At 37.4% G+C, this 27,714-nt stretch overlaps 1 protein-coding gene across 2 annotated transcripts in view; it reads right to left on the bottom strand.

Annotated features, from left to right (window-relative positions):
- The window catches only part of NF1 (neurofibromin 1), a 169,197-nt gene that overhangs the window by 117,503 nt on the left and 23,980 nt on the right, over window positions 1-27,714 (bottom strand). For both annotated transcript variants that reach the window (XM_074974899.1, XM_074974898.1), the window contains exons 5-19: window positions 26,876-26,982; window positions 26,497-26,564; window positions 26,123-26,198; window positions 24,514-24,671; window positions 20,650-20,823; window positions 19,870-19,992; window positions 19,501-19,575; window positions 17,612-17,743; window positions 13,456-13,590; window positions 12,102-12,215; window positions 9,158-9,237; window positions 6,922-7,045; window positions 2,295-2,447; window positions 665-911; window positions 94-167 (exon numbers count right to left, since the gene is read on the bottom strand). In XM_074974899.1, coding sequence (XP_074831000.1) covers window positions 94-167; window positions 665-911; window positions 2,295-2,447; window positions 6,922-7,045; window positions 9,158-9,237; window positions 12,102-12,215; window positions 13,456-13,590; window positions 17,612-17,743; window positions 19,501-19,575; window positions 19,870-19,992; window positions 20,650-20,823; window positions 24,514-24,671; window positions 26,123-26,198; window positions 26,497-26,564; window positions 26,876-26,982 — 1,840 coding nt within the window. The remainder of the gene's footprint in view (window positions 1-93; window positions 168-664; window positions 912-2,294; window positions 2,448-6,921; window positions 7,046-9,157; window positions 9,238-12,101; window positions 12,216-13,455; window positions 13,591-17,611; window positions 17,744-19,500; window positions 19,576-19,869; window positions 19,993-20,649; window positions 20,824-24,513; window positions 24,672-26,122; window positions 26,199-26,496; window positions 26,565-26,875; window positions 26,983-27,714) is intronic.

Consider the following 27,714-nt stretch of genomic DNA (forward strand, 5'->3'; position numbering starts at 1 on the left):
CTCAGATTACTTCCTACAACAACACTACTGATTGCTTTCCACACAACGTATTTTCAGCTACCAATAAGAAACATTTTCATAAAGAGAACTTACTTCAGTGTTGCCTGCCGTTGGATGTTCAATGCGCCTTAATAATGCCATCACTCTTTTCTGAAGAGCTGCTCTCCCTAAGCAAGGAGTATACAGTACAATAAAATTAATCTAACAGCCATTTTTATTTTAAAATAAATCTTTATTAGAAACGAAAGCTTGCATAAATAAAAATGAATATTCTTAAAAAAAACCCAGAAGACTTGTAAGACTTAATCACAAGCACACCAGTATTATAAAAAAAAATGTTTTTGGGGAAACTCTCCCCTTCACTTAAACTATCAGGTCTAGGTGTTCAAAAATTCAGTCAGTGTCCCCCTACAATACTTGATCTTACTATTACATAAGCATTGCAGGGAGGAAGCAATCTTCAAATAAGAAAGATTTTTAGTCTTTCTACATGTAACTTCATTCATGGAAACTGCCATGAAATCACATGATTGAGACAGCCTAGAGATAAGTATTACAGCATTTCACTTATACCAGGACTAGCTTTAACATTTTGAAGTATACTTTAAAGAACATAAATAATACTCAGGTAGACAAAAAGTTTGTTTGGTCTCTCCCTTCTTACCTGTAGACATCATATTGCTGACAGACGCAAACTCCATGAAGGTGTTGTAGTTTGGCAAAAAATTATGTACCGAGACTTCATCTACTCCACACCTGATATCTGCTTCCTCACAGAGATGACGGAAACAGGACATCGCAACAAGAACTGCCTCAATGTCAGGGCTCCACAGAAACATGTACAGGGCAACCTCTAATTTTGTTTGGGCTTGGCGACATATTGGAGTTCCACTGCATCCTGCTGTACTTTCCTTGGGGGGAAATACATTTGCATATCTGGTAATATTACTTAACAGGCAATTTTCTCAAAATAGGTCTTTATCCCATTCCTCCTCCTGCAAATTATTTGTATTCCAGCAGCACCCAACAGCCTCATCTGAGATCAGGGCTCTGTTTTAGCGTGTATTTGTACAGCACCCAGGATGAGACAGTCCCAGCGGATACAGGACTGGACTCAAAGGACCTGTGTTCTATTCCTGGCTCTGCCACTGGTCTGCTTGGTGACCCTGGGCATGTGCTTTAACCCTCTGTGCCCCAGTTTCACTGCTGTAAAATGGGAATGATACATACCTCCTACATAAAGCACATTGAGATCTACTGAAGAAAAAAGGGTTATATAAGAGCTAGGTATTATAAATGGACAAGATATCTTAAGTTTGGGAGGATGGAAGTATTATCAAATGCAGGTATGTGTAACAACTTGTTTCTCCACTAATGTGTTTTTCACCAAAGTAATGCAAAAAAAACTAAACCCCCATAAAACCATCGACATTTCCTTAAACAGAAAATTTCATTAGTTTGATATCTGACGTGTGACTAGAATGTTTATATTTTCTTCATTCAGCAGTAGACTTTAGGTGGACTCTAGTGGCCTCAGCACAGGACTGGGAGCCAAGTATTTAATCCCATCTCTAACCCGTTGTGTTCTTGAAGAAGTCATTATTTCTACCTTAAGTTACCCCCATAAATAAAAATGGGGATACTACTTATCTACCTCTCAGCAGAGTGAAAAACCAATTTATGCTTATAAACTGCTTCAAAGATTAAAATGTTTTAAGAGTTATGTACATTGTTACAGATTACCAAAAAAAGGTCATTTAGAAAAGGCAAGTTAGAAATCTTGGCTCACGACAGATTCAGTTACAACATTCTGCTCAACTTTTTCCATAACTAATTCATGGTGTAGGTGAAGAGCTGAAAACATTAGCGTATAAAAGGAGCCCCTTTATTCAAACAAGGATGAAGATTTTCCTTGCCTTGTGCTTTTTTATTTAGCATGCGTTCAGATAGCATGGAGATTTAGAAATCTGGAGTCTGAGATTTAATAAACGCAGACAAATGTGTAAACAGATTATGGTTTAGGCTCTATGAAGATGACACACCAAAATTTTAGTTTCAGACTCTTAAAAATATTGCATTTACTCTAGCCATCTTAGCATAGTGACCTTGAGCAAACATTAACACCTAGCTCATGAGACATTTATGTTTAAATTCTCCTATACCCTTCGCCCCACCCACATAACAATGTTTAAAATACCTGAAAAGAATCTCAATATAGTAATACAAATGTAACTGATTTTGAGGGTGGCAATGGAGTTTATTTTAAAGTATTAAGAATACAAAATGTTAATTACCATGGAAGAGTTGCCTTTCCCTTTCCTGAGGGTAGCTCCTGGAGCACAGCGCATCTCTTCATGGTCAAGAGAAAGTTGACTAGCTCCACCGCCAGAGACATCACATCCTACCCCATAAAGGAAGAGAAAATGACAGGAACTCCTATCTGATTGCTATAAAGAGAGGTAAGAAAAATAGTCAATCACCCTACTTTTATAAGGGAGAAAGGATGGGTTACAGCAGCTACACTCACGAAAGGAAAACAGCACCTCTTCCATCTTTCACCCTGAAGGCTCCCAAAGAGCTTACAAAAATTACTCATCGTAATTGTGTCACTCACCTCTGAAATGCAGCTACCTCTGGGGTGGAATGCAGCACCTGTAATAACGCACACAGCCATACTACACAGCAGACAGGAAGTGAATACCACACCCAAGTCAAATGCAGAGGGTACTCAAGCTGAAATTTGGCCTGGAGAACGGGTCAATGCCCATACGTTTTCTAATACTGCTATTTATTTTGTCTGCTCAAGGTGGCAGAGAGTTTATTAAACTGCTTGTAAAAGCAATATAGAGGAAAGTATTAAGAGAACTATGTTGTACATATTAGAAACAGAGGAACAAACACTGATTTGTAAATGCCGATGAGAAACTGACAATGGAACTTTGTAAGATCAAATATGTCACATTAAGGATAGCTTGAAAATGCTTTTTAGCACTATATAAGATATATCTTGATAGAAATCCAGCAAAGGCACCTTCCCCAGCTCAGGAAGACGCTACGTATTTTCTCCACATACTTCCTTCCCTCTGGGCATCTTCATTATTTAGAATGCCTGTAGATCTTGCATAGAATGACAAAAGCAGACAGGTTTGACCTACAAGAACAATCCTTATGCCAAGCTTAAAGGCTGATGCTTTAGGTAGCAAAATTTCACACAATAGCCCACGTGAACAGGGAAGAAGACACTTCCCTAAACTTCACGTGAGGAGAAACAGTGGGGCAAAAATGGAAGACTGCAGAGGGCCGCAAGAGCACAAGAATAGTTCATGCCCATCTGAAATGGACATGTTTGTACCAGAACACATCTCTTGAAGCTCCTTGAAGGCATTTCCTAAAAAGAGAAAATTAGAGTTCAATTCTTAAAAATAGGGACTATGGGATGTGAAAATCATCAGTGGAATCAGTACAATTATACTCTGTGAGGACTTTTTTACATTGGAGGGAAGCAGAGAAAAAATTCTCTCAATCCCAAGAGAAAGTTAACCCACATTTGCTGAATAAAGAAGTGGAAGCTGTTTATTGAAGTTGCAAGTCAAGAAAGTGAAGAAATTAAAGCTCTAATAAATGTTATTTCTGTTGTGTTGTATATTTTATTGTGTATATTTCAGGTTTAACTGGATAAAACAGGAACAGAAATTACTGGTTGTGAAATGGAGCAGAGTTAAAGTTGCTCTAAAAAACAAACGTTACTTTTTCCTAACTGATTTTAACTAGTAAATGAAGTCCATTATTCATGTCTGAATACTGGTGACAGTAGAATTTTCAGAACATTTCTCAATTCATCACTAACTTCGTACACTCAGCAGCTGGTCTCCCAGTAATCTGCACAAACTATCTATCCTTCCCCTTGCTGGTCATCCTCTACTGCAATGACCCACCACCATTCCTTTCATGATAACTTTTAAAGTTATTTCCAGCTCTAAGCCTGATGTGACCAAAGTATATACATTTGCACCTGTTGATTTCTAAGAGCAGAGTTCATTTTGCTCCAACAATATTTCTATCGTAAGCATTCATCTTCTTTTCTGACCAGTAAGGAGACAAGTAAGGATCTTCACCAGCACCGCATCTCAAAGGCTTCAATTTTCATTTTGTCTGCAGCATTGGTTTTCCAGGTTTTACATCAGTAAATCGCGATAGCAAAATATTGAGCTTTTCACCAGTCAACCTTCGTACATTTCAAGATGCCACAGTTTTCAACACTTTTGGAAGGAAAGCCATGGCCAAGTAGGATGCCTCTGTTCTGCCATGATAGCTCTTGTTGGAGAAAATAGAGGGTGGTTTTCTGTTGCCTTCCCTCCAGTTTATGGCTGCCATGGGTTAAATCATGGTTCACCTCTTCCACCATTTGATGGCATTTCTTGCATCAGGGGTCCCATTATCTCCCCATGCCCTCATCTCTCTGAAGCCACTGACACTTTTTGAGGCTTCAGCCAGTCGCAGATGGTACTGCCATTTTGGTAGCAGCCAATAATACAGCCTGACCTGGTTGATTTTAGCTATCACAGTCTAAATGTTTAGGAGAAAACAATTTGAGACAACTTTGTTAAAAGACCCATTTCTCAGAACCATAACTAGTACAAGTTTTACCTTAACTTCTCTTCCAAGAAATGAAACAATAAATATTAAGATGATTCTTAACTTGAATAGCTGATTCTGACTTAAAAGCCTTGGAAAATCTCTGATGGTATACTGCATACAGTTTAAAGATCTGAATTAATTTGTACTCTGAATACCTGAGCTCTAGGGATAAGGACTTGAGGACAAATTGTCTTGAGAATTGACTTGATGTTTTGTTATGAGGAGGTTTTTTTTAAATGTATGTATCAGAAAATGGAAAAAAAAACTTACTACCTTGGATCAGCTGCATCCAAGATGTCAGAGTGTTGTTTGGGTTAGTGTAATCTTTGTGAGAAAAGTCCACATACTTGGAATGTTACCACCTGACTTTCCTTTCCTCAGCTTATGCCCAAACTTATTTCTATAGGGAAATGGGCATAATGTGGAAGCATTATGGACCAAATTCACTGGTGCACCTAGTCAAGGGAACAAGGGAAATGATTTTGGGAACATGTTTTAAAAAAAATAAGACCATAAGAACTCTTGACATTTTCTTTATGTTTGTGTATTGCTTTCTGTCGGAGACTGTAAGCTCTGTGGGACAAATCCTGTCTCTTCAGGTGTGTTTGGAAAGCTTATAATAATAAATATCAAGCTCCAGATAAAAGTGATTCTACAAATTTCAGGGATGGGCATATTATGTAAAAGACACATATCTATGCCATAATCAAATGTGCATCAGGCTACCTGGACTTGTGAACAGCAGGACTGAAAACACAAGTCACTGTATTTGCGAAGACTGGGCACTGAAATAGATCAACCCTTAAAATTCGCTGTAAAGGTTACAGACTTGGCGACTTGCAGAAAAGTCCTTGTTTTATCAAGGTATTCAAGTCCCCTTCACATCCAACTCATGGAGATCAAACTCCCCAGGTGAGCCATGGAGGAAAAGTAACAACAGAAGTTGAAAGTTCGAAACAGTTTTTAGTAAGAACCTCAGGCAAAGGGGTGAAGTATCATCTTGTTCTCGTGGAAAATGGTGAATGGAGGATGAATCGAGAGCCTAGAGTACAATGACATATTAAGTAGAGGTGATAACCAAAAAAGCTGCCCAAAGATCAAAATCACAAGAAGAGCTGGCCAAAATCAAGTCCCTCTGCATCTACAAGCACAACTGGAGGAGACTCTTGAGTTTCTTAATGTGTAAAACAAGATGGATAGCCCAGTTGCGGGAGTGAGATTTGCACAAACAGTGGCAAGCTAAGCCTCCAGAAAAGTAAAGAAACTGGACTTCAGAGAAACCAGGAATCCCACTTGAGATACTAAAAATACAGTGAGCAATAGTGCTTTTGGAATCCTGGGTACCAGATACACTAAAATGGAAGTTGTGGGGGAACTTTAATTTTTTTTCCTCACATTTTATAAATATTGAATAGGAGATACCCAAGGAACAGGCCTATTTGGTAGTCAGCATAAGAAAGAATGAGAAAAAAAGTTCATGTAGTAACAAAGCTAATAATAGCAATAGAAGTGGCAAACAAGTCACACACACTAATCCTTGCTCTAAAATGGACATCCTCTCTTATTTAAGAAACATTGTATATGTGAAGAAGTCCAGAAATAAAGACAGAATGTCCTTTAATCACTGGTATTTTAAGTTATCTGGAACTGAAGTTTGAGAACACTACTCCCTCTTCTCTACCCTGATTAGGCCTTCTTTACTGCTGAGTATGTAACAGGTTTGGTTTTCCATCTAGCTACTGATTTTCTCAGAGGTGATCTTGCAATAGCTAGAGAGAGTCTGGGCTTGTACTTTGACAGAGTCAGACGATCAGAAAGAGAAGTAGGACAGAATTTTGGAAGTCATTCTACCATGTCAGAAGAAAGGGTATCTTATTGTGTCTGAAGATGTACACATTATCCTCATCATCTTTCTTGCACTGACAGAAATTTCTTACAATTTTCATATATAAAGCAACAGTGATCAACAAGTCTTTAGTTCCGCAAAGAACATTTTTCAAACCTTTTGGAAGACATGCATTTCCTATGCAGAAACAGAAAAAAGAAAAATTCTACGCAGTTTTAGCTATGTATTTAAAAAGACCTAACCAAATATAGACCATTCGAGACCATGATATATATCTATATCACATTCTGCTCTGTAAAGAAAGAAAGTGCATTAACACAACTAAAGGTGGAGCTAGTAAAATTTCTTTCAATCACAAAGAAATTACCCAATATACAGAGGTAATAAAGTAAAAAAGAAAAACCTGATTTAATAGATTAACATTAACATTTACTTACTTTATTTTTCAGAAGAAATTTGTTCCTACAGATCAGAATCTCACGCAACCACTTGAGGATTTCTGTGCTGCTGAGCATCTGATGACCAGTTAGTTTCTTGCAGATATAGAAAAGCATTTGTGAACTGCAGCAAAATGAAATTCAGTATTAGCTATATTATCTAATAATCCAAATACAATTTCTTGATAAAGACATAGCATCATAGAACTGAAAGGGACCTCGAGAAGTCATCTAGTCAAGTCCCCTGGCAGTAATAAGTATTATCTAGACCATCCCTGACAGGTGTTTGTACAACCTGCTCTTAAAAATCCCCAATGATGGAGATTCCACAACCTGCCTAGGCAATTTATTCCAGTGCTTGACCACTCTGACAGTTAGGAAGTTTTTCTTAATGTCCAACCTCAACCACCCTTGCTACAATTTAAGCCCATTGCTTCTTGTCCTATCCTCAGAGTTTAAGAACAACAATTTTTCTCCCTCCTCCTTGTAACAACCTTTTATGTACTTGAAAACCATTATGTCCCCCCTCAGTCTTCTCTTCTCCAGACTAAACAACCCCAATTTTTTCAATCTTCCCTCTTAGGTCAGGTTTTCTAGACCTTTCATCATTTTTGTTTCTATTCGCTAGACTTTCTCCAATTTGTCCACATCTTTCCTGAAAAGTGGCACCCAGAACTGGACACAATACTCCAGTTGAGGCCTAATCAGCGCGGAGTAGAGCAGAAGAATTACTTCTCATGTCTCGCTTACAATACTCCTGCTAATACATCCCGGAATTGCGTTTGGTTTTTTTGCAACAGGGTTACACTGTTGACTCATTTAGCTTGTGATCCACTATGACCCCCAGATCCTTTTCCGCAGTACTCCTTCCTAGGCAGTCATTCCCCATTTTGTTTGTGTGCATATATCCATATATCATTACATGGCATCAAGGAATCAGTAGGAATATCCTATATGACATAATAGTCCATTTAAAATATAAAGAGTATATTTTAAACAACAAAGCTGTCCCTTTCCACCTCCCAACAGGCCATTTTTTATTCCCTAGAGGAAATTAAGTGATTTTGGTACTTCTCAGATGTCCAGTCTTCAGGGCTGTTGATTCAGAAGACCTCCATTTATCACAGAACTGATCCAGCTCAGACAGTGGCAGTAAATGTTTACCTACATTGCCCTGATGTGTCTCAACTCTGTTAGTAAGGAACACACATCTAGGAGTGTTTGTTCAAATCCATTCAGTACTCTGTTAAAACTGCCAAAGAGTCCCGATTAGTGTCAGTTTTTATGGGTTTTTTGCCCCCAGCCTGAACAGACAAACTCATTATAGCTATATAATATAGTTTCAATTACTGCTAGCCTAGGCAGGACTCAAGCCAAAAATGTAAAGGTGAAAGCCTATCCCCATTACCAATCCCTGAAGCCATATAATGCACCAATGAAGACTAATTTATTGATGTGGAGAGCAATGTGTTCTGGAAACGTATACTAAATTCCTTTCTCCTACCAAAAAAAAAAAAAACTGTGTACTGATACACATCCTATGACAAAGCATGAAATATTTTAAGTTTATTTTCATGATTCACAATTTCAGGTTCATGCAGGGTCACATTTAATGTCCATTTTTGCCTTCTTGTGAGTGCTGAAATACCTTTTCCCTAATAGTCTCATCTATCGAGTCAATTGCTGCAATTGCTATATTATAAGTTATAAAATAAAATGCAAGATTATCTTAGTCAATAGAATTCTTTATTAAAAAACCCTTTAGGACAAGGCAGGTGACTTGCACCAGTGAAATGAACTTCCACATAAAGTGAGCTTTAGTTTCAGAAATAATATTAAGTAATTCCAGAAGGGTGGGTTTGCTGGATTTATCCTGCCTTAGTGCATAAATACAATTTTTTAAAAAGCAAATAGTAAGCATTTCAATCAGATAAGATAAAAATTATAAACATATTTTTAATTAACAGCCACAGTTACAACTGAATACTGGATTAAAAACCTCTGACAAAGCTAGCAAGATATCTGTGACATGCAATTTCTGTAAAAGTTAACTAGTAAAATGGAAAAAGATTTCTGTGAAACTAAACAAGATAGCGTATACATGAATAGTTTTGGTTTTAGAGACATATTGAAACTACTTGGCTTTTTTCAGACAAGTATAAACCACAGCTACTTCAAAAGAAAAGACATCTCAGACAGGGCTATTTATCTGATTTATAAAAGCTCATTTACCTACCTAATTTCCCAAAATGTTTCTATGGGTGCATCTGGATTCCATAAATCAATGCTGTCTAACTGATGAAGAACTAGCAAGGCCTGAATTCAAAACAGAGTAGCTTTTCACTTGAGAAAATAATTTGCAAAGTACTTCAGCATATGCAGCAAAGTAGATTAAATATATACGAATCCAAGTATTAATTATATTTACATTTAAAATAGTAAATCTAATGGAAAACAAAAATATGCAATCTTTTTTTATGGAAAAGCAGAAGTTCATTATTAAGCAAGCTTCCATAATCATCTTTTAGCTTTTATTAAATATTTACAACCCAAACTTGATACATTATCTTGTATTACTTGCATGTGAATCTCCAAAATGAACCAAGGACATGTCAAGTCTTTTAAAAAGCTAACTTTTTACTTTAGTGTTTACTTCAGTGACCCATCTGGAAAAATGTAATGAAACAGCAATCCTGCTGGTATAAAACTAGAATAGCAACAATAGAGCATCTGTAGTTGAAGAATTCTCTCTGTTATAAGAGAAGAGGGGCAATTTCTTTCTTTTCAACTTGCAAAAAGTTAATTAAAATAACAGTACGTTCTGACCAGAACTGGGAGAGTATTAGCAAGCATATTTCAAAAATATTCATTTTCATTTTTAAAAATTATGTTTGGACCTCTTTGGGGTTTATTTTCTTCAATTATTCTCTTGGACAAGTTTATTGGTTTAAGGAAACAGCAAGGTTTAAACAACTATTGAAAAATGTTTGCAGAAAAGTAATTATGAATTTTAAATATGCATAGTCACACCAGAAACTTGAAAGAATAGAAATGGACTATGTGACCTATGTGCCCAATCAAAAGTGACAGCTCATATAGCAAATACTCACAAATGAGCTCAACACCAATAATTTCTTCGGGAAAATATTTGGCAAATAAATGTGAGAAAAATCACAAAGTCACGGACAATTAGCAAGCAGAAAAAGTAAAACTGCTGGTTACAAGTTATTCACCAAAATATAGTTATGGCAAGCTCTCAAGAGCAAGGGAAATTTAAATTAAAAGCTGCCATGTCATCCGTAACTATCCTTGGGTATTGTGACAAATGAGATGCTTCACGTAAGATCACCTACTGTTTGAAGACCCCTGCTAAAATGTCCACAGAAATTTAATACTCTGGTGTTTATAAAAAAAATTAAATAAAAAATAAATAAATAAAAAATCAACGATAGAATAAGCAGCTCTACCTCAAATTCCTAACTTTATCAATCTAACAAATTCCATGAAAGCAGAGATTGTAAGAGCTGTGGTGGCAAAATAATACCATTGAAAGTGACATTTCCATCAGCTAGGGCAGATCCCCACACACTTGTGTAGCAACTTTTAATGATTTTCAGAATAGTTCGTAACAGGAACCACTTTGAAATAACTAAGCTAGAAGAAAAAAAGATGGTAAGTGGGTTAAAGATTGAGGACATAAAACACACCAGATTCTCAGCTAGTGTAAATTGCTGGTACTCCATTCAAAACAGAGCTACCTCGGCTTACTCCAGATCAAAGTCTGGCCCAGCATGCCTAAACTAAGTAACATAACTAACGGAAAATCAAATCCTTCATCTAATACAATACTATACATTAGAGGATGGGTTTGGCAGAGTTTGTCATATTTAAAATTGTCCAAAACACTTTCAAGCCAATCACAGTACACTTATTTAAAAAGACACCACTGTATTCTGGGCCAAAACAACATACCCAGAATACGGATACTATAACATTTGGAGTGATTATCATTGATGGAAATGCCGCAATGCAAGCCGCAGAATTTAGCTACAAAGATTGAGTGAAGCAGTAAAAGCAACACCCTGAAGAATGTTTTAGATATCCTTTCCGTCAATATTTGAAAGTTTTCCCCCTAGAAGTGTGGAAGATGGAAGTCTTAGACACAGTGCTCCTGATGACATGTGAGAGCCTCAAATCACAGTAATCCAGGACAATTTAATAACTTGTAATTTAACTGGGACATAGAATCTTTCCTTCTCACACGCCAAAAGAAATTGACATCTCTAGTTTCAATATATTTTAAATCTGTTATACATTTCTACCACCAAGAAAACGCATGAACATACCAACTGAACGGCAACTTACTCAGCAGCCTTACATTAGCAATATGGCATGGACGGCTTAGAAATCAATCAATCTTGGTGTTTTGCCTGCTGGACTACTGAAGCTCATTTACCTCAAGTGTGGTGCACTTTAATTACAGAGCAAGCAGGAAAAGGATTTTAACAGCCTTAGGGTTAGAAGTACTTGCCTGCTTATATGCCCCCTCCACACTTGCTGATTCAGAAAGTAACCATCATTGGCCCTGGTCCCAGAGGTAAAAATGAATGTTTATCTCAGCCAGTCAGGAAGAACTGGGGCGGACAGGCAGGCTGTTAGTGGAGGGATTTTAACAGTGCTCTCTACAATGTAGTGGAAGATCCATAAAACCCCTTCTGAAATAGATCTTGGTTAAGGCCAGCTTCAGTGAAGAACAAATCTCTCAGTGACATGGGAGGACCACAGAAGACAATTCCCTATCATACCTTTGAAATCTTTCCTTAAATAGGCCTTTGCTGTATTGTATTGCAAACTTTCAATTGAACATACTTTTAGAAAAATGCATCAATACAGACCAAACACTAAAGGCTCATCTACACACCAAGTTACTGAGGACATTGCTACAGTGCAGTCAAAGTCCCCGAGTGCTGTACCAATGTCCACACAGCCATGCTGCAAGCTGGTGCGCTGCAAATTCACACCCTCGCTTGCAGAGTGGTAGCTTGCCATTTAGACAAGCTCTAACACTCAACTTTGGAAACAAACTGATCAATACTTAAAAGTTTTTACACAAAAAGCCTGATATGCTCGGCACAATTTGCAAGCTAATCACCCTGCGTGGGGAAGAACACTTCCCTTACCTCCATGGCTTCTTGGGCTATTTCTGGCATGTTGGACTGTGGAACAAGTTGTACAAGTCCAGTAATTAATTCAGCAGTGCTACTCTGTGTCTCAGGCCCTTGCTTCCTTGGATTCTAAACAGTAAAGGGAAAAAATGGTTTAAAAAGCAACGTTGTTCAGAAATGGGCCATGTTTTATCTGCTCTGAAAATGCAAACCCTTTCAATACCCTGGCCAACAGCATTCACAGAACTAAATTAACCGCAGGCAGACTTAAGGTGACTACTTTCACAGATCCTCATACAAGTAAAGAGGGATTGGTGAGTTTGTTTTTTTTGTTTGTTTTTTGAGATAGTCCTTGAATGTCATACTTTTTTGGGGCAATCTAGAAAAAAAATTCAAACTGAAGAGTAAACAAAACAGACAAAATAAAATTTCACAACCCTCACTATAAGATTCAGATTTTAATAAAATGATTATGATTATTTGGCAATATTGTACATCCAATGTTATTTTCAAGATGTACATTTAACATAATTGGAACTAATTTCTGATGCTTGGGTTAGAGTTGATCTCCATATTATGATTTGCAGAATCCCAGAAAAATTATCTGAAAGGAACCTTACGGAATACCCATTATGACATCAATTTACAAACTAAGCATATCTTAGTAAGTTTACTGTCCTCTCTTTTTCATGTCTCCCTTATGATTCTTTGGTGACTTTCCGTCAGTCTTTCCACAGTGTTACCCGTAACATCTCTTCTATCATATTTTTACAAGTTGAGTTCATTAATTTCTCTCTAGTATTCTTTTTTGTTTTTCTGCTCGAGATTTTTACCCTAATTCTTTTTCCTGATCGTATTTTCTTCCCCAATCCATTTCCCCTCTATTCAGGTTTACAGGTTTTATACTCTGTCACTTTAATCTGGCGCTCTCTAGAACCAAAAGAACTTCATGCCCTGCAGTCTCGCTATCTTGTCGTCTCATTCTTGACAAAATGATCAGCAACTAGGATGACTGTCTGGGATCTGTCCTAATGCACTGCCCAGGTTCACCACATTACTGATAAGCAGAAGAAATACAGTGGGATGGGCCTGGTGTTTATATAATGGACATTAGGAAAGCTGCCTTCATAAATTGTCTTGATTGGATGACGGAAAGAGAAAAAAGTATCATCCTAGAGCTAAACCTTTGGGTTTGAATTTTTATTTTTTTACCAATTTTATTACTTTGTTTTTGGTATTTATACTTTAGTGACTTTATTTCCTAGGTTTATTTATATGATGACTTCATATTTAACAAAAAGCTAAAATGCTTTTTCAATATTTCTTTTAACATCAAGATTTCACTAATTCAACAGTAACATTTACTTACATACAGCAAGAGCTTTGGATCAGCATGTAACAGTTTTACCATGGATAACAGCAAAAACTTATAACTTCTCGTTTCCAAGTCTGTAGGTTTTTCTTTAAATTTAAGGCTTGTCATTTTCTCTTTAAATGTAAGACTCTAAGGAAAAAATATTACAGCATTTGTCAATGAAGTACTACATATAGCGGGGTTGATAATTTAACATTTTTAAAAGCTTATTTTTATAATCAATAATGCATGAAAGGGAACAGGTATCATATGGCTAACAATTGTATATGCAATTCAGTAAAGTATAAATATAACTTTTGTACTTTACCCTTTTATGTATTCACTTTAACCTTTTACGTATTAAAAATATAGTTTGTTTAAAAATAAGCTATCATTTTAATTAAAACTATATGTAAGTGAAAAAGAATTTCATCTGTTAATAAGTTGCCCACAAAAGGTTTTCTGAAATTGGGGAAAAACCTATGAAAATAATTATTCCAATACTAAGAAAATCAGATATACCTACTAATAAAATATTGTAATGTTTTTTTAATCCCTCAAACAACAACAAAAATCAAAATACTTATGCTGGCACAGCAATCGATGGTTTTAATTTAACTTCAACATCTTGGGGTTTTGTTTTTTTTTTTTTAATAATTTTAGATTTTTAAAACAGAATTAGTTTAAATCACAGTAATGTTAACATGCTGTTTTTCGGTATTAACGTAAATGACAATACTTTAAGGCAGGTTTCAGAGTAACAGCTGTGTTAGTCTGTATTCGTAAAAAGAAAAGGAGTACTTGTGGCACCTTAGAGACGAACCCATTTATTTGAGCATAAGCTTTCGTGAGCTCACGAAAGCTTATGCTCAAATAAATCGGTTCGTCTCTAAGGTGCCACAAGTACTCCTTTTGTTTTTACTTTAAGGCAAGAACTCACTCTTCTCACATTTTAAGCAGCAGCAGCTGTTACTCTATTTTAATGCAATGGATCTCTGAAAAACGTGTCTTGCAGTTTTCAGATGGTGCTGAATCATTAGTAAAATACAGAGGCCCGGTCTACACTACACAGTTAGGTCAACATATGGCAGCTTACGTTGACCTAATTAGGTCAGTGTACACACTGCAGCCTTGTCCCAATGATGCAAGTGCCCTACTACACTGACATAACTCTACCTCCATGAGAGGCTTATGTCGAAGCAGTTAGGGCAACGCAGTGTCTGTGTAGACAGTGTATTCCTTACATCAGCTGTTGAGTGTCTTATCAATTTCACGGCTCTCCTGGAGCTGGAGCCATTAAATTGCCAAGGAAGCCTGGCTCCAGGCTCCCCAACCGGGCTGCTGCCAAGTCTCTGCTCCAAGCTGGGCTGCCACCCGGGCTCCCAGATCTCTGCTGTGCCCCCTGAGTTTTGGCTCTACACTCCCTGCTGGGAGCCCGGCTGCACTGAGGCTCTCCACTGGGAGCCCAGCTGCTGCCCGTGCTCTCACTTCCCTGCCAGGAGCATGGCCGCTGACTGGGCTCCGGGTACATATCTCCCCACTGGAGGTGAGAAGCCCTAGGAGCAGCTGGGCTCCTGGCTGGGAACTGCGCACAGCTGAGAGCCTTAGCTCCCAGTCGCCCACACTACCCCCTTCAGTTGGTGGAAGCGCTCTGGTGAGGAGGAGACAGAAGGAAAGTAGACAGAAGGAGAGTAGCGTGATCATAGGTTGACTTAACACTGTAGTATAGAAATGCCCGTACAGTACTCTAACGTAGGCTAAAGTCAGAGGAAGTTAGCTTCATTTGAAGAGGAATGGTGAAATACTACTCATACAATATTCAACTTCCTCATCTGCACGGGAGGAGATTCTAATGCCTCTGTTCATCCTAGCTCACCATGGAAACCATTATGCAATTCAGATATGAAAAAAATCTGAACTAGGTGAGAGTCTACCACCTTTATAAGTAAGTGTGACAATCTGTCCCGAGATATGGCCTATGCACCTTCACACAAATGGACACACAGAGAATTACAGTTAACTATGTAAAGTTACACTACTGGACAGAGGAAGCTCTCAGGAGTTATTTGATATCTGCAAAGGAGTTACTTCAGTACAACTAAGAAATATGTTAATCCTTGTTCAGTGTCCTTGATCAAAGGGGGAATTACCCTCCACATCTGACAAATATCTGGATGTTGCTAATTATGAGAGCTTAAAAGTTAGTCTAATTTACAAATGTATGCCCTCATCTTGCAAAACTTACAAATATGCGTAATTTTAAGCATATGAATGGCTCCCATTGCATATTGGCCGTGTTTTTTCAATCTCATTATAAACAATATTTTGACTAAACTATAAATTGTTTGGGACAGAGACCTTTTTGTTCTGTGCTTGTATAGAGCCTAGCACAATGAAATGCCAGGGTTCCTAGGTGCTACCACAATGCTATTTTTTGTCCAAACTGTATAATCTTTAATTAGCATCTAATTTTGCTTACTTTTTAAGTCTGTGAAAATAGGAATATTTAAAATGATAGTATTTCAAGTTTTACAATTTATTTTATTGAGTTTCATATGCATGAGGGACTCAACAATAGCAGTGAACACAGTATTCTTTAAAAACTTAAATAAATTCATCCCTGGGAAGATACCTTTCAAGCAGTAACACTGAAGTTGCAAGCTTTTTATTTTAACTTTTTGATCTACAGATTTACACCCTGGAACAAAAAAGTAGTCTCAAAGATTACAAGCCTGTTCTTGAATTCTTTTCAAGTATGGCTTTGTGTAATTACAAATTTGAGACTTTATAATCCCAAACTATTTTGCTAAAAAAAATTCGATTTCACTCTTAAAGATGCACAATAAAATCTCATACTCAAAGCATCTGACAAAAAGTGACAACTGTACTGCCAAACTGCTACTGTATATGATCAGTTTGTCACAATTAAGGGAACTCTGAAAAGAAAAGCATGGCAGAAAGGAAGCTGTATGGTTTATCTGATCTGTGAAATGATTTATTTACTTCATACAACCTATAAGTGAAGACATGCTACATATTCCATCTGAAATGAAGTGATGTGACTACAATGGTAACTATACACAGAAAAGTCAAAGAAATTGAAGGCTTTTCTGCGGTAGTTACAATGGGTCATACTTACAGCAACAGAGGCCCACTGCCATGCAAAACAGTGACTGGTTGGCATCTGATCATGTGAGCGACAGCAGCCAATAAGAACAGAAAATAAGAAGCAGAAGACAAAGCACCACCAATCAATCTCAGAGTTGCCAAGTACAATACCCTTGCTATATTCTCAACAGATGAATGTACAGATATAAAAACTGAGTTAAACAATTCTACAACGTTCAACTAAATCTGCCCAATCATTTTCTTTTAAACAAAATACTGAATTATTAGGAATATTTCAGCTGCATGTATAGCTTTAGGCCTTCTGCTACAGTAAACATCTGGGACACTGAAAGCTATATCTTTTCAAAAAACAAACAAGTTAACTTCACACAATATAGAAAGTCCTAAACTGAAAGTTCAAAATGAGCAGAACTACTTCAAAAGGCATTTGGATAGCATACTACAGACTAATCCATGATTTACTGAAGATTTTTATAAAGATGATCAAAGCAGTTTTCATTTCATAATGCTTGCAAATCTTTACAATTTCTGTGCTGTCACTAAGACCAAACAGCCAACATCTTAAGACAGAGTAAGAAAAACAAACAAAAAGCATTTCAAATCAAAAACTCCTGCTCATCATCAATGTAGAAATGCAGCAGATACTGAAATTTATTCTGCTGTATGCAGCAGAGGGTAGAATTATTCTGATTATGAAAAAAAAAGGCCAAGTATTGCCTTCACTAAATAGGCCTGGATATAGCAAGACACCTTAAAAGAACAGTCAGACTGTATTACAGAAAGTAGATTATTTCTATCTTGTCGGTCTGAGAGCAGCGTAAAAGCTAAGAAACAAGATCACTAATTAACTTAGTAGGAATACTTTGTGAATACACAGAATACTGCAAGGTTTACAGAGCATGTAAGGCTCTCTGTTGCTTTAGGGATTGCTACATTTTTACTCTATCTTCCAGACTAACATTGATGAATAAAACAGCAGGAATGGAATGGAGACAGAAAATGCAATGGACAGTAATTGTTACATCACAGCCCCAAGGCTTACCGGTGTCATACGAATTGCTGGATGGGCCCCACAACCCTGCACAGCTTTCTGAAGTGTTTCACTGAACATGCTGCGGAGTTCCACGGCGTGACAGTACACAGCATCAATCTTGGGCCACCAGTCCACTTCAGACTAGGAAGAAAATACACTGGTACTTAAAAAGTAGCAGGTCATACAAATCACAATCTATTTAAAACAAAAACCCAAAACTGACTACTTGCTGTCATAATTGGTTTTTCAGTCAGTAAGTACTTCAAGATCAGTGTCAGATTGACATTGGAGAAGTTAGTAGCAGATTACAAAAGCAAGCCAAATTAAAGAAGTTGCTACTTAAAGTCCAGTTTAATACATGAATATTCGAAATGGGCTATGCATTACTATTCAAAGAGCAAATAGTTTTCACAACAAAGATTTCATTAGCTTGGAATCAGTTTTTTTTCTACTCCAAGTTTTCTGTTTTCTTTTGCCAGAAGGGGTTAAATTAAGACCCTTTTCCCTAATGGCTTCGTGCTTCATCAAAAACTACTTCCATACTCGCAGTATCAGGAAACACGCAGTCACTTTTATCGAAGACAAGTGGGCACGGAGAGTTGTGCTTTAGCATTAAAGACCAAAAAAGGCTCAAACTCAGCCTGAGAGCAGTGCAAAGTCCATGTATGAACTGTACATTCTATTAGACAACAAAAATTAAGCAGAAATTATTATAGAACAGAACCATTTAAAGGCCAAAAGTTAATTTTATAAATGTTTTAAAACGAAAATCAAATTTCACGTTTCAGTGAAAGCCACTAGTTACAAGAGCTTTCGGTTCAAAGCTCTTCCCGTAGCTAGTGCAAAACTACTACAAGAGCAGCCCTCGGGAGAGCCCACCGGATCTGGGGCAGGCTACTGCTTTAGCAAAACCCTGCGATGCTCCAAGTTACACAGTGCAGTGTGGTTTAAATATTTTTAAATCTCTCTGGATTATGGGTTTAACTCTGTTCTAGGAATTTTTACTTTTTTAAAATAAATGCGTGTCCTGTCTTTTTACCCCACACCAAATGGAGATAATAGGGGTAAGCCTCGCCCATCTGTTCATTGCATCTACCTATTGTCTCTCATTTTAAACTTGGATTATAAACTCTTTTGGGCAGGGACCACCTACTTTGTATGAGTGTACAGCGCTTGCCCTAATGGGGCCCTTTTCCATGACTAGGACCCCTTTTCCATGACTGGCATAATACCACCAATACCACCTAGCACGTACGTAGCATTTTACAAAGGAGGTACACATCATTACCACCATTTTATGGATGAGAAAACTGAAGCACAGAGAAGTGAAGTGACTTGCCCCAGGTCACCCAGTAGCTGAGCTGGGAACGGAACCCAGATCTGTCGAGTCCCAGTCCATTGCTCCATCCACTAGGCAATACTGCCTCCCATAATACAAATAATGATTCTGAGGTCCTCCTCCCTTAAATGATCAATGTCAATACACTGGAAAGAGCAAGAGGGGTTGAAGCAGTGAAGGAACTGCTGCCATGCAACTATGGTGATTAGAATCTCAGCCTATTTTGAAACCTGATAAGTGGATAATGAGGAAGCTTGTTATGCAACAGGAAAATAGCACTTTATATTAAAAACGATACAATAAACATGCTTTTTCATCCTCACATTTCAGCACATTAAATTTGTACTGAGATGCAGACCTGTAACTCAGTGAGCCCAAGGTCGAAGAGACCTAAATCCATTGTCCATAAATGGGCAAATCTTGATGATTGTGCTAGAACTAGTAGAATGAACACAGTGCGCAAGATTTAGTCTACTGCCAATATTCTATTCAAATGAATATTTCAATTCCTAAATAAAATCAACCACCTCTAGGCTTACTAAATACTTTTAAAACTTACATTTGTGATTATTCGCTGGAGTGAGTTTACCAGCACATAATGAAACGTTGATGGGGAATTCTGTGCCAAGCAGATCTAGAAGGAAAACATTAATATAAAAGCTATTTAGGAAAACTGTTCTTTAACATCTCTCAAGATCAGAATGAACAAAGCACCAAAGCCCTTTTAGTAAATTTTAATAATTTCAATACAAGTAGCATCAGAACAGCAGACAGATTGATACAAAATACTCAACACAAAGAATTTGACAAATATTAATAAGTTTGAAATTATTTATGAATTTCTGGCTGCCACTAGCACACCCTTGATATCTGACAAGTCATAAATAGCATCAGGAGACACTACTTGTCCATAAAATCATGGCCTCACCTTAAGGTATGGGTTCTTCTGAGGGTTTATGCGAAAGCAGGAAACTAAGCAGTCTATCATAAGGTCTACATCTGCATTCTGATTGCCTCTTGAGAAAGGTTTACTTGGATTAAACAGCAAGGTCTACACAAAAATTCAGGATAAAAATGTTATTCCAGTCTGCTTGTAATATATCACTAATTTGTTAAAAAAAATCAGAGTAGGTCACTCTAAACGTTACAATTTTAAAAATCTGCTAACATTCATTATTTCTGAAACCTCTTAAATAATATTTAATCTTTAAAAAAGTCAACTTTTATAGATTTAATAGAGACAAAAAAGAAAATTCAGAACCTATCCCTTGCTTTTTAATTCACCCATATAATCTCAGAAGCTTGGTTGATTACATGTTGCAATACCCAGAGCTAAAGATGTATTTGGAAAAGCAAGAAGTGGTTTGGGCATTACATATGGGATGTAAGTGGGTAAATGTTGCATGAAGAGAATATAAAATTCCTTAGTGCTATTTAAGCCAAAAGGCATTCAGCAGAAACAAAATGCAGGAAGTCAAGAGACAATGCGGGATTTGAGAGAAGGAAAGTAAGGAGTGAATGAAGAATCCTAGAGCTGCAATACTGGTGTAATTATAAAATACTAGAACATGCACAGCTTGCTTACAAAAATGCTACCAAAGATACTCCAAGACATTGGGCTCATTCGTAAAAGACAAACGAATCAATTTTCTCATCAGATCTAGAAAATGACAAAATGATTTCCAGGCTCCTCTCTCTTCCTCTTTACCTTAAGATCATCAACCATGGACTGCACGAGAAGGAAAATGACAGAATTATCTTCCCAGTTGATGTAGGTGGATGCTTTGCACAGTTTAACACAAGCAATAGCAGCACTTTCAGTCAGCTGTCTGCTCCCACTATGGCTTGCAAGTGCTTTCCTGAGGTTGTCCAGAAACAGTTTCTGCAGAATTCAAACATAAAAACCAAAAAAGAAAAGAACAGAAATAGTTATAACCAATGTTTTAGGAGCTGTGGACAGAGCTTTTACATTTTTAACTATCAAAAAAAAAATGGAAATACTGGTGTATCAGTTTAGAAAAGTATATTTTATTTTTTACACACTCACTTTGGACCATTCACATTTGTGTGAAGATACCATAATATATTCAGCTTGGCAGTGGCCAACTTGGATGCTCCAAGGATTGCTTATTTTTAGTTGTAGCCAAGTCAAATTCTATCTGTGTTACAGAACTTCATTTGCACACCAAACTTTTCGGGTACAAAATATATCAGAAGGACAGAAGAAGGTCGTGTTGGTGGGGGAGTGGCACTATATGTGAAAGAAAGTGTAGAATCAAATGAAGTAAGAATCTTAAATGAACCAAACTGTACCACAGAATCTCTACGGATAGTAATTCCATGCTCGAATTAGAAGAATATAGCAGTAGGGATATATTACAGACCACCTGACCAGGATGGCGATAGTGACTGTGAAATGCTCAGGGAGATGAGAGAGGCTATTAAAGTAAAAAACTCAGTAATAAGTGGGGGGATTTCAACTATCCCCATATTCACTGGATACATATCACCTCAGGACAGGATGCAGAGATAAAGTTTCTTAACACCTTAAATGACTGTTTCTTGGAGCAGCTAGTCCTGGATCCCACAAGAGGAGAGGCAATTCTTGATTTAGTCGTAATTGGAGCACAGGATCAGGTCCAAGAGGTGCATATAGTTGGACCGCTTGGTAACAGTGACCATAATATAATTAAATTTAACTCTCTGTGGTGGGGAAAACACCACAGCGGCCCAACACTATAGCATTTAATTTCAGAAAGGGGAACTACACAAAGATGAGGAGGTTAGTTAAACGGAAATTAAAAGGTACAGCATCAAAAGCAAAATCCCTGCAAGCTGCATGGAAACTTTTTAAAGACACCATAATAGAGGCTCAACTGAAATGTATACCCCAAATTAAAAAAAAAAAAATAGTAAGAGAACCAAAAAAAGAGCCACCATGGCTAAACAACAAAGTAAGAGAAGCAGTGAGAGGCAAAAAGGCATCCTTTGAAAAGTGGAGGTTAAACCCTAGTGAGGAAAACAGAAAGGAGCATAAACTCTGGCAAATGAAGTGTAAAAATATAATTAGGAAGGCCAAAAAAGAATTTGAAGAACAGCTAGCCAAAGACTCAACAAGTAATAGCAAAAAAAATTAAGTACATCAGAAGCAGGCAGCCTGCTAAACAACCGGTGAGGCCACTGGACGATGAGATGCTAAAGGTGCACTCCAGGATGATAAGGCCATTGTGGAGAAACTAAATCAATTCTTTGCATCGGTCTTCAAGGTTGAGGATGTGAGGGAGATTCCCAAACCTGAGCCATTCTTTTTAGGTGACAAATCTGAGGAACTGTCCCAGATTGAGGTGTCATTAAAAGAGGTTTTGGAACAAATTGATAAACTAAACAGTAATAAGTCACCAGGACCAGATGGTATTCACCCAAGAGTTCTGAAGGAACTCAAATTATCGTCTGTAACCTACCATTTAAAACAGCTTCTGTACCAAATCACTGGAGGATAGCTATTGTGATGCTAATTTTTAAAAAGGGCTCCAAAGGTGACCCCGGAAATTACAGGCCTGTAAGCCTGACTTCAGTACTGAGCAAACTGGTTGAAACAATAGTAAAGAACAAAATTGTCAGACACAGACGAAAATAATTTGGGCTTTTGTTTTTTTTTTTTTTTTTTTGGGGGGGGGGGGTCCAATATGGTTTTTGTAAAGGGAAATCATGCCTCACAAATCTACTAGAATTCTTTGCGGGGGTCAACAAAGATTTGGACAAGGGGGATCCAATGGATATAGTGTATTTAGATTTTCAGAAAGCCTTTGACAAGGTCCCTCACCAAAGGCTCTTAAGCAAAGTAAGCAGTCATGGGATAAGAGGAAAGGTCCTCTCATGGACTGGTAACTGGTTAAAAGATAGGAAACAAAGGGTAGGAATAAACGGTCAGTTCTCAGAATGGAGAGAGGTAAATAGTGGTGTCCCCCAGGAGCCTGTACTGGACCCAGTCCTATTCAACATATTCATAAATGATCTAGAAAGAGGGGTAAACAGTGAGATGGAAATATTTGCAGATGATACAAAACTACTCAAGATAGTTAAGTCCCAGGCAGACTGCAAAGAGCTACAAAAGGATCTTTCAAAACTGGGCAATTGGGCAACAAAATTGCTGACGAAATTCAATGTTGATAAATGCAAAATAATACACATTGGAAAACAATCCAAACCATACATATAAAATGATGGGGTCTAAATTAGCTGTTACCATTCAAGAAAGATCTTGGTGTCACTGTGACTAGTTCTCTCAAAACATCCACTCAATGTGCAGCGGCAGTCAAAAAAGCAAACAGTATGTTGCGAATCATTAAGAAAGGGATAGATTATAAAACAGAAAATATCATACTGCCTCTATATAAATCCATGGTACGCCCACATCTTGAATACCGCATGCAGATGTGGTCACCCTATCTCAAAAAAGATATATTGGAATTGGAAAAGGTTCAAAAAAGGGCAACAAAAATGATTAGGGTATGGAACGGCTGCCGTATGAGGAGAGATTAATAAGACTGCGACTTTTCAGCTTGGAAAAGAGATGACTAAGGGGGGATATGATAGAGGTCTATAAAATCATGACTGGTGTGGAGAAAGTAAATAAGGAAGTGTTATTTACTCCTTCTCATAACACAAGAACTAGGGGTCACCAAATGAAATTAATAGGCAGCAGGTTTAACACACACAAAAGGAAGCATTTTTTCCACACAATGCACAGTCAACATGTGGAACGCCTTGCCAGAGGATGTTGTGAAGACCAAGACTATAACAGGGTTCAAAAAAGAACTAGATAAATTCATGGAGGATAGGTCCATCAATGGCTATTAGCCAGGACGGGCAGGGATGGTGTCCCTAGCCTCTGTTTGCCAGAAGCTAGGAATGGGCGACAAGGAATGGATCATATGATGATTACCTGTTCTATTCATTCCCTCTGTAGCACCTGGCATTGGTCACTTCTGGAAGATAGGATACTGGACTAGATGGACCTTTGGTCTGACCCAGCATGGCCATTATGTTCTTATTTCCACACATTGCAAAAAAACCAACCAAACAAAACAAAACAAAAAAAAAAACCACCACCCACAAAGTTCAGTTCAGATTAGCAGTAATGTAAAACTTGATTAAGGGACTTGGGGAGGAATAGCAGGATTCAAAACTCTAGGCGTTCTTTACTCTCAAGCCCAGCAGGGACTGTAAGTGCTAAGGTGGCAGTTAGTTCTGCACAAACCCTTTTTTTAGTTCCAGGAATTGAATTGTCACGAGTAGCTATACAACCCTCATCAAGCAGGATATATGCCATTACACAAAGCTGACTGTAGGGAAAGTAAAGGGCTAGGTGAGAGCACCAAGAAGCCTGACTAGTAGGAGAAAGTAGGGATTTAATAGGGGGGTTTAATGTGGGTTTAAAAAAAAAAAAAAACAGAGGCAGAATAGGCTTATATCAGAGAGTATAGAGTTTTTAAACAATATAGGACATGCCAAGACACAAACCCTAGTGAATTCAGACTTGTTTTCACTACGACATTTTAGCTTTCTTCACCTTGTTTATTTTGGTTTCCTCCACCACATCCTTGGCTATATCTTGGATGATTTCTGGACACAGGACAAGAAGAATGATTTGCAGTGGCCAAACTGCTGCTTTACGTTTCGTGCTTTCGGCAAAGCCATCCACCAAGTCAAACAACTTCTCTGCACAATCTACATCATAAAACAACCAAATGACTACGGAAGAAACACTGAGGGGAAAAGTGTTTAAATATCCTGTTATGTTTAGCTCATAATCCTAGTTTGCAAAGAACATTACTCAAAAGAAAAAGCACGAAAAATCTTTGGACTTTGGTTCAATAAAGAACAAAAGAAATATGAGCAAGACAGTCACAAACGTAATTTATTCACTAGACATGACTACTATAGAGCATTCCATAAATACATATGATCTGTGGATGAAGACTTATGTCAGAGCTAGGTATAATTGTCTGCAGAAAGAAATAGGAAATAAAAAAGGGGATTTCAAACATCTAAGGGGGAAAAAACATTGATCAAAAATATTATTCTATGAAATACTGTAAGTGACGTGTACAAATGCCAAAATTTGCTTTCACTATTTTCCATAATTTTTAAAATCAATTATATTCATTCTTTTTCCAGCTAACCAACTCACTAAATAGTAGCTGAAGATTTAAACTGTGAAAAACTTTCCAGAATTCTGGTTTGCAGACACTAAAATATGCATGTACAAGTAACAGACATTTCAGCCTGTTTTCAGAGTTCAGATACAGGTCCTATTATGACACAAATGGAAACTGGAAGGCTGCGTCTTGAGTACTGGGAAGCAAAAGAAGTTTAGCACCACTTTTGAAAGGAAGATAAAGGGGGAATAGAACATAAGAGGAAAAGTATGGCTCCTTCTACAAAAATAAAATAATTGTGTTTTACAACCATGCTTAGGCATGCAATTGTGGCTGAACTGGGCTTTAAACAGCATCAAAACAATGCTTCATAAAATAACTTTAAAATGTGCTTATGTCCTTCCCTAATTAGAAAGGCTAAAGCATATGTAGAGCCTTGTGTCAATACAAAATTTGTATTCGCATCCGATCCGCAAACGGTCCGTGAATATATGCAGATTTGCAGGACTCTAGATATAAAATTTGGATCCGCATTCATCTGCGATCTGAAACATGGTCTGCAGATATAAAGCGGATAGCTACAGATCTGCAGAGCTTAAGTATATGCTTACGTGCCCTTCCTGAACAGGAATGCTTTCCTGAATCAGAGGCTAAAATGTGTATTTGTAAATTTACTTTTATTTGTATGTAAGATAGTTTATGTTTGTGCGTTTTGTTTACTTGTTATGTGTACCAAAATAGAGCTCTATAAACCAGGCCAGTTCCCACCATTACCCCCTTCCTCTCCATTTCCATTTGTTGAGTGAAGGGAGATAAAGAGTATATCCCAGGCTGCTCTGGCAAAGGATGACAGAAAGATGCTTCTTTTATGCGAGCTGCCTGAGAAGCAAGAAGTGTACAAAATGTCAGTGAAGTTGGTGATCTCTGACATAAAACTTTGTGAAAGTCACAACCAATGGACTTAGCCTGATAAATCCATATTTTAAGAGATACACATCAAAATGATTTGTTATGTCTTACCCGCCATATCAGTCTGTGGTGTCTGGTAAAGCTTTGTGAATTCATCAGGATAGTTTTCCACCCAGTTCCAAAATGCCTACAGATAATTCAACATGTCTTTACACATATGCAACAATCAGTTTAGGAAATAAACTCAGCTTAGGAAATAAACTTTCAATGGAAAAGATGACGTTTTTTGTCCTTCAGAGTCTCAGCATGCAGTGCTTTTACAGCAAAACTCTCATACATGTGTGTTTACAGTGAAAAGTGACCTGTCCAAAAGAGACTAGTGTTTTCCAGTTCCTAAATTCAAACAGGGGCATGAGACTGCAAATCAGTGACTGAGGAACAGCAAGAAAATTCCACTTAGAATATATCAATGGTAACATACTTGCCTTTTCAAGACTGTTTATAACGGCCAGTTGAGCTACTTTCTTTAGGGCTTTAAACTTAAATACTGTCTCTGCAAAAATAAAAAATTTTGACATTTGAAAGAAAAACTCATTTCTAACAAAATAGGTATATAATAATTCAACCCAATAAGACAGCTCAGGGGTTCTAAGCACTAGTTATTTTAAAATCAGACGCTAATTATAATTTGAAGTAAGTAAAATTATATTGTTTCTAAATTAATATACAGGAATATGTTATACCAGCGTAACTGTGTCTATGCTAGGGGGTCATACCACTAACTATAGATTTCTAAACAGATAGTTATGGCAGCACAAAACTAGTCTGATGATCAGCCCTAAGATATACAGTTTCACAGCCTACCTTGCAATATTCGTTTCAGTTTTATGCAGTCCACACTAATATACTGTAAAAGTTCAATATCATGAACATCAGCATTATCTTCCGAACACACAGTCAGTTCCTGTAATCTAAAGAGATGCAAAGTAAAGTAAATAACTCAAAACAGTAAACGGTATTAACTTCTCAAAACAGAGAATGTCAGCCATGGCTGACATGTTTATACTTATGAAAAACACCTCCTATTATACAGGTGAAAGGAAAACAAACAGTAAACATTTGAATATTAAAGGACCATCATCATCCCTTCCAGAGACTTACAGTTAGAACTTTGACAGATCCAAGAATTAAAAACAAACTTTGGATGACCACTAAGAGTTAATTTTACAGAATATTTTCATTTTATCATCATATAGAAAAGTTTCAGAGGAAAATTTCTCAACATTTCAAGATGTCAGCTACAAATGCCATCAGTTTATATTTATGTTAACACCAAGTTTTTACCCTATATCCTCTTTTTCTTTACAACGCTGTAGAAGTAATCTATATTACATTTCACTTGAGCATTGACCTCTCTGGCTCATGCTGGGGTGCCTTTGGGCCACGCCCCTGGGAATGGGTGCCTTGCTTTGCACTTGAGCTATACCATCTGGTCAACAATCAGGAGTATTCACAGTCTGCCTGAGGGCTGACTGCAGTTCCCTTAAGAAAGAGGAACCTTTTTTTTTTTGGGTCCCTAACGAAACTCAATGAGTTTTAATCACATCAGTTTAAGAACTGTGGAAAATTTTTTCCCTCCTTTTTCGAGGGTAACTTACTAAACACCATATCAGATCACAAGCCACTAATAACAATCATATGCG

The sequence above is a fragment of the Natator depressus genome, chromosome 17, assembly GCF_965152275.1.
Source record: "Natator depressus isolate rNatDep1 chromosome 17, rNatDep2.hap1, whole genome shotgun sequence".
NCBI classification, from domain to species: Eukaryota; Metazoa; Chordata; order Testudines; family Cheloniidae; genus Natator; species Natator depressus.